This window comes from Erigeron canadensis, chromosome 3 (assembly GCF_010389155.1).
Source record: "Erigeron canadensis isolate Cc75 chromosome 3, C_canadensis_v1, whole genome shotgun sequence".
NCBI lineage: Eukaryota > Viridiplantae > Streptophyta > Magnoliopsida > Asterales > Asteraceae > Erigeron > Erigeron canadensis.
Genome location: NC_057763.1, coordinates 17,033,117 through 17,045,074, shown reverse-complemented (window position 1 = coordinate 17,045,074; position 11,958 = coordinate 17,033,117). Strand labels below are relative to the sequence as shown.

At 35.8% G+C, this 11,958-nt stretch overlaps 1 protein-coding gene across 2 annotated transcripts; it reads right to left on the bottom strand.

The window, feature by feature from the left end:
• Nucleotides 1-208: 208 nt before the first annotated feature.
• On the bottom strand, nt 209-9,549 carry LOC122592278 (palmitoyl-acyl carrier protein thioesterase, chloroplastic-like). Of its 2 annotated transcripts, none has more exons than XM_043764465.1 (7): nt 9,453-9,549; nt 8,533-9,143; nt 7,976-8,109; nt 7,780-7,893; nt 7,468-7,639; nt 1,508-1,576; nt 209-1,021 (listed from the first exon to the last, which is right to left on the bottom strand). In XM_043764465.1, the coding sequence occupies exons 2-7, from the start codon at nt 9,040-9,042 to the stop codon at nt 770-772; spliced, it is 1,251 nt and encodes a 416-aa protein (XP_043620400.1). In that variant the 5' UTR covers nt 9,043-9,143; nt 9,453-9,549; the 3' UTR covers nt 209-769. The 2 variants fall into 2 exon arrangements, with proteins under 2 accessions (XP_043620400.1, XP_043620402.1); XM_043764467.1 differs by lacking the exon at nt 9,453-9,549 and adding an exon at nt 9,256-9,330.
• Nucleotides 9,550-11,958: the final 2,409 nt, after the last annotated feature.

The following is an 11,958-nucleotide window of genomic DNA, read 5'->3' as shown; positions in this document are numbered from 1 at the left end:
TGTCATATTGTAACTCTAGTTGTTTTTGTTTGCGTTTTGCTTGTTTAACACTCGTATGGCCTGTCATACTAGTGATTGGATTTGGTAATCTGCCAAATCATTTGTACATTATTGTTTGGGTTTTGCGATATAATATACTTACCGGGATATTAAAATTCCCATTACCCCAAAAAATATATATATATAGAAACCAATGATAGACATACAATTCGATCAGAATTATATATATATTTTCTTTATTTTGAAAACTATTTTTTTAAGAGCCGTAGAACTCCTAAGTTTTGCATCGAACACATGTTTTTAAAGTTCGCTCAAATGTGAAACATAATAAATATGTATGTTGTAGAAATGTTTTTTTCAAAACCTTCAAACTAGCCTTGTGTTAAGTGTGAACTTGTGAATGAATTTATTTACGTGTCTGTTCACATGTAAATAAACGCTATATATAAGGTTTTGAAAAAAGTTTTGTTCTACAACATACATTTTTATAACGTTTCACATGTGAATGAACTTTAAAAACATGTGATCCAATACATAATTTAGGAGTTTTACGGTTCCTGTAAAAATAAAAGGGTTCTCGAAATACGGGTCCTATATATATATATATGTATATATATATTCCCCTACATATATATTTATAAGGAGAAGGCATTACAAGTTATTTCCAATAGTATAAATATCTAGGATGACTGGTTCTTTTAAACACCATAATCAATTGCGCTATCAGGCATTTCCAGCAGATAAGTGATCAATATTTCAGATTCAATACTCATTTTAGCCGCCAATGGGTCCTTCCCTTCACAATCTCGCCCGCACCAGCACCATCTCTCCCATCATCCTCGAATTGCAGCACATGCTGGCAATCAACATGGCCAGAATCAACTATTCCTCCACCACCACCACCACTGCTGCCTAATATGCAGGTGAGTGATTTCACCACGCTATCCTTCCTACATTCTCGACGGTACTCAAGTGTCAACCTATCAAGCTCATACTTCTCTACAACTTCTTGTGGGGCACTCTGCATAAAATTACCCCGTTTTAGATGGACATTAAAAACATAAATTGTTGCTTTGAAGTTTATAGTTGTCGATATATGTGTGTATAAGAAAGATGATAAGTTCTCTATATAGAAGTTTGTTTCAAATTACCTTTTGTATACATTTTCTTAGTGCATTATGATTATATTTAAAACTAATTGAGTTGCATAAGTGGTTGGAGCTCTTGCTTTTTGATACAAAGGTCAAGGTTTCGATCCTCATGCCCAGTAAGATTGGAGGTCTTTATCTCCTCTCTACCTTTGTTAGGGATAAAGCGGTTTATATTTTAACCTCCCTCACACACCGTTGAAAATGGTATTAGGACCCCAAACACGTAAAAAACGAAATTGAAGGTTATCTTTTTCATCATAGTTATATTTGTTTAAATAATGAGTTAATGACCAATAACGGAAGATAATATCTAAATGGCGATTGAATTTAACTTCTTTAAGAGGAGATTTGCTTACCTCAAGGATCCAGCCAATATACTTCACGTTGTTAACATGTTGGTTGACATCCAAATCGCTCCACCTTGGCTACATGTGTGTGAAAATAAAAGAAAAGATAATAAGCACAAAAGCTATTAACAACATTAAAAGAAAAAAAAGTATATCTAATGTAGACGAGCACATTGAGATACATGAGGAGGCATCATTGAAAGTATATCTAATGATGATGTAGACGAGCACATTGAGATACATGAGGAGGCATCAACTTACTGATCATAATTTGCACTAATTAGTATATTGTATTTTCCGTTTTTTTTTTGCCTATTTTGTATTATTATGGATAGGCTAGTAATTTCGATTTCCTTATAGTTGTTATTTGCTTACATATATGGGGCCTGTCCCATATATGAACTATTGTGATATTCAATCGCACTACTTGGTTTGTAATGTTTTTGGGAGGTAATATGAGTCACCGTGGGGGTATATCCCTCCTTTTCCCGAAATATGACCTTAGAAGAAGCTCATAATGTTAGAAGAGATAGGAAGTTTGAAGATCTCCAAGAAACACGTTGAAGAGTTGTTAACCTCTTAGAAGATGGCGGTTTAAGGTTTAATAGAGAACGTGTTGCTGTAAGAGAAAAAGATTTTGAATCTCAAGTTCCTAGTGAGAGATTTGATGGTACACCTAGATCTTCTAGTGATTCTGATGAGTCTAATCAGTCTAGGAGAAGACGAAGAAGACATAAGGTTGATGATACTAGAGATATTAAGATAGATCCACCAGATTTTGTTGGTTCCTCTAACCCTAAAGATTATTTTGAAAGTGTTTAGGTTATGGATAGAATAGCGCAGATAAAAGGTTATGATGATAAACAAAGTTTTAAAGTTGTTATTATTAGGTTGAAAAAGTATGTTTTATCCTGGTATGATATAATGAAAGCTGAAAGAGAGTACAAGCATAAAAGTAAAATCAAGACCTGGTCTAAACTGAAAGAAGTTATGCAGAAAAGGTTTGTTCCTCAGTCGTACAAACAAGAACAGTATATTAGATAATTCAAGCAACTGAAGACTCGAACTGGTGTGAAAGAAACTGAAGAACATACTATTGCCAGATTCCTTGGTGGGTTAAATGCTACCATTGCTGAGAAGATAGAATTGCAGCCCATCTGGACTTATGAAGGTGCTTGCGAACTGTCCCTCTAGATTAAAAGCAACTGAAAAAGAAGGTTTAGTACAAACCTTTCACTAAAGTTTCTTTCAGTTCCAGTCAACCAGTTCCTAAGCCCAGTGAAACTGGTTAGAAGTCCTTCAAAGGAAAGGAGAAAGAAACAAGAGGATCAAAAGAACCAGTTGGAAGAAAATGCTTAGGGTCATGGTTTTGGTCACTTCCAGGCCCAGTGTCCCAACCAACGAGCACTCACTGCTAAGGAGATGGAAAGCTTACTAGATGTTGATACTGAAGAAGGTGAACCAGTGTATGAAGAAGATGAGAGTGAAGAGGCATTTGTAGGAGCAGATGTTGGAGAAATGCTAGTAGTTAAGAAGAGTAATGCATGCAGATGAAGTGGTAACTAATACTGCCCAGCAAGAGAATATCTCCCATTCCAGATGTACTATTAAAGGCAGGGTGTGCAATCTGATCATTGATGGTTGAATATGTGCTAATGCTGCTTCAACCTACATGATAGAGAAACTGGAACTGCCTACAGTAAAGCATCCTCGTCCCTACAAGTTGCAATGGCTCAGTAAAAGATCTGAGGTAAAAGTTAATCGACAAGTTACTATTCCCTTTTCCATTGGATCTGTTTATCAAGATAAAATTGTTTGTGATGTTGTTCCTACGAATGCTTGTCATATTTTATTGGGTATGTTTGATAATTATGTATTTCATAATGGTCGTATGAATTCTTATTCATTATTTGTAAGTGGAAAGAAGGTCACTTTGACTTCTCTGAAACCCAATGCGTTGTTGAAAGTTAATAAGAAAGACCAGCCCGGCAAGTCCTTGTTTATGTCCCAAACTAAAGTAGAAGAAGAGCTCAATGGAGGTACTTCAGTCATGATGTTACTGGTGCTTGAGCGTACTGAAGAAAAGGAGTTCAGTGGAGTCCCCAGTCTCTTGAATTCTCTACTAAAAGAATTCACCGATGTCTTTCTCGAAAACCTACTTGAAGCTTTGCCACCTGTAAGTAATATTGATCACCAAATTGACCTGGTCTCAGGTCCAGTCCTTCCAAACAAGCTGCTTATAGATGTTCACCTACTGAAGCAAAGAAGTTGCAAAGGCAGGTAGATGAGTTGGTTGCTAAAGGCTATGTGAGAGCACGTATGAGTCGTTGTTTAGTCCCAGCTCTCTTGGTTCCAAAGAAAGATGGTTCGATGAGAATGTGTGTTGATAGTAGAGTCATAAATAATATAACTAAAAAGTATAGATATCCCATTCCCAGATTGGATGATATGCTTGATGAGTTGCATGGCTCCAACGTGTTTTCTAAAGTTGATCTTAAAAGTGGTTATCACCAGATTCGAATGAGAGATGGTGATGAATGGAAGACTGCATTCAAGATTAAAGAAGGCCTTTACGAGTGGTTAGTAATGCCTTTTGGATTATCTAATGCTCCTAGTACTTTTATGAGGTTGATAAATGAAGTTCTCAGGCCACTTATTGGTCAGTTTGTTGTTTACTTTGATGATATTCTTGTATATTCTAAAACTGAAGCTGAACATGTTAATCATTTAAGAAGTGTGTTTGCATTACTAAGAAAACACCAGTTGTATGGTAAATTGGAAAAATTTGATTTCATGGTAGAGAGTGTAATATTCCTTGGATATGTGGTATCAAAAGAAGGTATTAGTTCATGGCCAGTTCCTACTACAATCAATGAAGAAGTTTTCATGGACTGACATCTTTCTATAGAAGATTTATCAAGAATTTCTCTACTGTTGTGGCTCCAATCACTGATTGTTTGAAGAAGGGTGTATTCAACTGCCTAAATTCAGCCCAGTTAGCATTTGAGTCACTGAAGGAAAAGCTCAGTTCAGTTCCAGTGTTATCTTTGCCTGACTTTGATATGTTATTTGAGTTGGAATGTGACGCAAGTGGGGTAGGTATTGGTGCAATATTAGTCCAACCAGGACGTCCAGTGGTTTATTTCAGTGAAAAAATTAATGGTTCTAAACTGAAGTATAGCACTTATGACAAAGAATTCTATGCAATCATCTGTGCTATCAATCACTGGTCACATTATCGAAAGCCTAAACAGTTTGTCTTGTTCTCTGGTCATGAAGCACTGAAGTTTATTAATAGTCAACACAAGCTTAATGCTAGAGATGCAAAATGAGTGGAATTTTTGCAGTCGTATTCCTTTGTTCTAAGCACAAAGCTGGGGTAGCTAATGTTGTTGCTGATGCACTTTCTAAAAGATATTCATTGTTATCCATTTTGGAAGCTAGAGTTCTTGGATTTTCTTTCATCAAGGAGTTAAATGCTGATGATCTAGCTTTGCTGATCATCTCACTGAAGCTAACCAGAAAGGATCATTTGTTGTTCAAGATGGTTTCTTATTCAAAAGTTGAAAGTTGTGTATTCTAAAGGGTTCATTTAGAGATTTACCGATAAGGGAAGCACATGGAGGAGGTTTGGTTGGCCATTTTGGTATTAACAAAACTAGAGAGATCCTCACTGAATAATTCTATTGGCCAAGTTTACTGAAGGATGTTCAAAATATTATCAGTCGTTGTCCAACTTGTCACCAGGCAAAGGCAACTTTTCTTGAAGGGTTGTATACTCCTCTTCCAGTTCCAAGTCAGCCATGGGAAAATCTTAAATTAGATTTCATTGTTGCACTGTCCATAATTCAGAGAGAAAAAGATTCAATAATGGTGGATGTTGATTGTTTTTCAAAAATGGCTCATTTTATTCCTTGCAACACCACAAATTATGCTTATGCAGTTACAAATTTAATTTTCAAAGAGATTGTTCGTTTGCATGGGACTCCAAAGACAACTGTTTCAGATAGAGATTCCAAATACCTTATGGAGATTGATGGGCACCAGATTCATGTTCAGTACGTCTCATCATCCTCAAATTGATGGACAAACTGAAGTCACCAATCTTACAAATGGGATGCTTTTAAGAACATTGGTAGATAAGACACTGAAGAATTGGGATCTTAAGCTTGCTCATACTGAGTTTGCCTTCAACAGAGCTCCTAACTATTCCACCAGTAAATCACCATTTGAAATATGCTATGGTGTCAATCCTTTAACTCCAATTGATTTGGTTACATTTTTGATTGAACCAAAGGCAGGTATTGAAGCCGAGGCCTAGAGCAAAAGAAATCAAGAAACTTCACCAACAAGTGAAGGCCAGAATTGAGAAAACTAATGCAAATTACAAGACAAGAGCAAACAAGCAGAGAAATTTGCACCAGGTGATTTAGTTTGGGTGCACCTTAGAAAAGATAGATTTCTAACAAGAAGGAAAAATAAGTTAGATGTCCAGAGCTGAAGGATCATTCAAGATTCTGGAGAGATATGGCGAGTCCTTATAAAGTTGAGCTACCGGGAGAAATGGCAGTTTCAAGTACTTTTAATGTTGGAGATCTGATTCCTTATTTGGAAGATCCTTGAGGACTTGAGGACAAGTCCTTTTTTAGAAGAGGAGAATGATGTAGAAATGTCCAGGTTCACTAAAATGTCTAGATTCACTGAACTGACTGACACCACTTAACTGATGGAAGATTCTGAGCTGAAAGAAGTTTCTAAACTGAAAAAATCATCTTAACTAATATTGTCATCTGAACAAGCCATGTTAATTCTACCAGCAGTAGCCCATTTCAGACAATTGTTCACTGAACTAGTCCAGTCACCAGTAGTAACACTTCTCAAGTGGCAAGAGTCTCCAATGACAACTACCAGTAATCCACTAGTGACGATGCCCACTGAAGCACTCCAGTGACGAGCTCCAGTCCAGACTCCAGTATGGGTGCTTCAGTTTTAAGTCTCCAGTTTCAATATATAAAGTTTGTTTCAGTCACAAATTTGTGTGCTCAATAAAGAAGGAATGTGCTTGATAGCTGTTGATGGGAGTAAGAGAGAAGCGTGTGACAATGTTAATCCTAACGGTTTGTAGATCCTTGTGCAGAAAGAATCTTTCTAGAAGCTTTATATGTTGCTTTGCTATTGGTTGATAAGTTAGTGGATGTCCTTAGCACATGACAACCTTTATTTATTTTATATTATTATTGCATTTTCTTTATTTTAGAAATAACATTTGTAGTTATAAATAGGGGCTCATTTTCTCGTTGTAAGCGGACTTAGTTGATTAAATTAAATTAATAGAGCAATCTCTATTTCTTATCCAAAATTTTCATTTACCTTTATAAATTTGAGATCCTTGTGGTTTGAAGTGACCCATTTATCTATAGTGGTGGTTCGTCATTTATCGATTATAGTGGCGAGGTCTTAAAAACTTCGATTCTTTTATCTGTGTTTGTGGGCTAGACCTTTATCAATCATAGTGGTGGGTTGGAGTGTTTAATTTATCTTTGATTTCGGTGGCTTGTCGTTTACGAATTTTGGTGGTGGATATCTATCTTTTATTTTGTTTCATAAACTCAGAAAATACCAAAACAGTCTTCCGCTGTCGTTTGTTGCGTGATTTACGCATCAATATCTATAATACATTATAAACTATTTACTTTTCTTTTTATTTTTCCAATTAAATTGTTGATAACCCTAAATTGTCTCTCACTTTCAATTACTATTTTAAAAATCTCAATTTGAAATACATATAACATCGTTAATAAACTTAATTTAATATATCTACCTTTAACTCTTAAATCAGTATACTACCCTTTTATTTTAATTATTTTTACATTAATAACCAAACCGTTATCGCCGCCGTCACTATATCGCCGTATCATACGGGCATCTCACTAGTTTTAATTTAAATACCAAGATCAAATTTAACTTACAGTCAAACCGCTGCGAACATAGTCAGCAGCTGCCTCGTCAAGTTTAGGTAATTTCCTACCGTAATTATCCACAACTGCAGGTACATCTAGAAAGCGATGCTCTATTTCAGCTCGGACTTCATTGGGAATTTTCGATAACCTCCTAGTCTCCTTGTTCATCATAACCCAATTACTACAAAGTATAACAAAAACCATTCACGATAAGTAAATCAGTTAGATCATTAATCAATAAAGTATGCAATCATATAAACACACCACTATATATAAAAAACTAAGCAAGGCAATTTTACAATTATTTGTAAGTTATACAACCTCGAAGCTCTTGTTAAAACCTCGCCTGTTTTGCAATTACGAAGCAGCCAATCTCGGCGCATCCCATGTTTCCCAGAACGAGCTGACCAAGTATCTACTTGAACAACATCACCCCTGCAATAGATTTAAAAATGTTAAATATATCATAAATGGGAAATGGCGGTTCTCAGATGGCCAATAGCAAAATGGTTCTTGCCAAGTTGGATAGCGCTCTATTATCACTTGCATCTTCGTCACCACCCAAAATAGATTCCTTTTAGCCATCTCTGGAGTTGAACCGAACCCGTCACCAAGAAGCCCAGCACACTTTACATGATTAAGGGCAGTTTCCTAGCAAACCATTGAATATCTGAAATTCTGCCACATACAGCGATAAAAACTATGGAAACAGAGACGGAGCCAGAATTTCACATTGAGGGGTCTCAACCATATTTCTTTTCCGATCGTTGTATACAATATAATGTAAAAGACATAAAACAATTTAATAAAATGTTATGAAAATAGAATTTTATTACGATGGTTTACTTTTATGGACCAAATATAAAGGTTTACTTGAACAGCCATGGCTAGAAATCAAACATTTATAGATTAGGGGTGACTTGCTTTAAAAAGACCTTTGTATTAGTTGGCTATAGACTAGCTTTGCAATGGAAAACATGAATGGTTGACGGGGGTTAAGCGCCCTCAAGTCCCCCTACTAGCTCCATCCCTGTATGGAAATCAACAGTGTTTCTTTCAAAAGAAACACAATACCTGCAAATGATTCATTAACGTTTCTATAGACGCAGTACGATCAGCGCCTATTTCATAAGACCTAATAGAGAAATTTTGACGGAAAACAAAACCATCTTGAACAAATCTCCCTAAACCAAAAGAATACAAGTCAGCAAGCATGTCTGGCCGTTTGGTTTTCCATTCAAGCATCATCCATTGCTTCTCCGCAGCCAAGAAGATTGTTGTAATTGCAGCAAGAAGCATGCTCCAATCAGGCAGCTGATTGATAAAGGTACGTGGGGCATGTGACGCAACATTATCATCCGTCTTGATGCCATTCATGACACGTACTCTATTTCCATTTTCCTTTACAAGAGCCTGTCCATTAGACTTAACTTGCATAATCCCATAATTAAAAGATTTTGTCTTGGTTCCACGCATATCAACATTACTTGGTACCCCACCAAGATTACCATATGTCTTAGCACCAGAGTTGGGTTGTGGTGAAGGAATAGGAAACAGCGATGCAGTTGCAGCAGTAGCAACCATGATTAAATTACCCAAAAGTTTTGATGCACTTCTCTTTCGATTGGTCCTTCTACCGCAAACCTATGTATCTGACAAAGATTCTCGACACAAACTAAATATCACTGCAAGTAATAAAACGCGTAATTAGTACCATAATTCTTGCAAAACCTCAAACAATCATTATAAGTACTTTTCAGTAACCAATTTAGATAAGATACAAGAAATAAGGGAAACCTGTTCAATAAAAAAAACACTTCAAACTACGTGTCACAATAAATAACTATGAATAATTTTCAGTTTTCATTAATTACAGGCTGATATTAGATCCATATATATCTACCATTCATAAATAGCACCCACCTACCTAACTGAAATTGAAAAAAGAAAAAAAAATTTCGCTTATGAGACAAATCGAATTACTGGTTACCTACCTCAGCCGCCTACCACCACCCATAATAACTATGGAGTATTCAATTTCATTTTGGGCAAAAACCAACTTCCTTTTTCTACTCTCTGAAATGCCTCCGTGCCTCCCTCATCAACACACTGACTATTTTTAAAACATCGTGAATCAATTGCTTCATGAATTTCCATGCATCAATTTAATCATGATCTAAGGGTCAAGATCATGTCCTATTTGTTTTACTTTAATATTTATTTTACAATACCCAAGCCGGTTTTAGGTAAAATAAAACAAATATTAAACTAAAACAAATAAAACAATAGGTTTCTCTCCACTGAAAGTCATCGTGCATTCTTAAAATCATCGTGCATCAATTGCTTCATGAATCTCCGTGTATCAATTTAACCATGATCTAAGAGTCAAGATCATGTCCTATTTGTTTTACTTTAATATTTGTTTTACAATACCCAACCCCATAATAAGTTTCTTTTCACTGAAAAATCACTGTACATCATGAAAATCATTGTGCGTCAATTGTTTCGTGAACCTTCGTGCATCATTTTAACCATGATCTAAGGGTCAAAATCTTGTCCTATTTGTTTACTTTAATACTTGTTTTACAATACATTTCCCCTATTTACATATACATATATACATATAAATATGTATTAAAAGTCTATAAAACAAAAATAGTGTATAACTAATTTTCATTATTTAAGTTTTTTAACAACACATTGATGCGTCAAAATTGAAAAAATCACGTTTTCATTGTGTTGTGTATCTATTTTGATGAATAGGCATCCAAGATAGATGTACAAAATAAAAAACATGTGTAATTTGTAAAAAAATTTATAAATTTATTGAATTTTTTTTTTATATTCGGTTTATGTTAAAAAACAATTTAAAAAATTAAAGATTAAAAACAAGCTAAAAAAAATCAAAAACAAATCTTCCCTATACATATATATAGGGGTTGGATATTGTAAAACAAATATTAAAGTAAAACAAATAGGACATGATCTTAACCCTTAGATTATGGTTAAATTGATGCACGGAGATTCATGAAGCAATTGATACACGATGATTTTAAGAATGCACGATGACTTTCAGTGAAGAGAAACATATTGTTTTATTTGTACGCCTTATGCTCTAATTCAACGGGTAAATGACAAGTCTTACCATAGAGCAACCGGTATGGCGTAGTGCCAATCGGCGTCTTAAAGGCCGTCCTAAACGCCCACAAGGCGTCATCTAGATTCTTAGACCAAACCTTGGGGTTATCCCCGACTGTTTTTTCCAAAATTCTCTTTAATGCCCTATTGGTGTTTTCCACTTGACCACTGGTCTGTGGGTGATAAGAGGTAGAAAAGTAATGATAAACACCATATCTTTTAAGAACCTTAGCCAATTGTTGATTTGCAAAATGTGTACCACGATTACTAATCAAGGCTCTAGGGCAACCAAAACGACTAAATAACTGTTTCAAAAAATCAATGACTACTCTCGCATTGTTTGTAGGCAAAGCCTTGGCTTCTGCCCACTTAGACACGTAGTCAACAACAACTAAAATATACTGAAACTTGTTAGACGGTGGGAATGGTCCCATGAAGTCTATACCCCAAATGTCAAAAACTTCACATACCTGAATTCCTTGCTGAGGCATTTCATCCCGTCTAACTATGTTCCCTTGTCTTTGGCAAATGTCACAAGTTTCTACCAACGTTTGAGCCTCCTTGAAGATTGTAGGCCAATAGAAACCTGCATCAAAAACTGTTTTACCTGTAACTGAAGGACCATAATGACCTCCAGTTGGCCCGTAGTGACAAGTATCAAGAATCTCTCGAGTTTCAGCTCCAGCTACACATCTCCTCACCATACCATCTACACAAACACGGAATAAGTATGGACTTTCCCAAAAGTAGTGCTTAGCATCCGTTTTGAGCTTCTTCTTTTGTTGACTCGAGAAATCATCTGGTATCTCACCTGAAACCAAATAATTAGCAATATCTGCAAACCAAGGACCTTCATCAGAGTTAGAATTAACATTTAAAGATTCATCTGGGAAGTTGTCCTTAATCTCCCCATCTTGAAGTTCCCCCCGGTTTGGGTCTTCCAATCGGCTCAAATGGTCAGCTGCTAAGTTTGATGCACCTTTCTTGTCCTTGATTTCTATATCAAATTCTTGTAATAACAAAATGCAACGGATAAGTCTAGGCTTAGCAGAGTGGTCAGTAAAAACAACAGTCTTACTTAATACCAATTATGACCTAATCTTATCAAATGCAAAAACTACTGCAAGCAACTCCTTATCTGTATTAGTGTAATTCTGCTTGGTTGGGTTCAAAGTTTTACTAGCATAGTAAATGGGCTTGAAATGCTTATCAACCCTTTGCCCAAGCACGACTCCAACGGCATAGTCACTTGCATCACACATTAACTCGAACGGCAAATTCCAATCCGGACCAACCATGATAGGAGAATTTGTCAACTTTTCCTTCAAAACCTGAAATGCACTTAAACAAACATCATCAAAC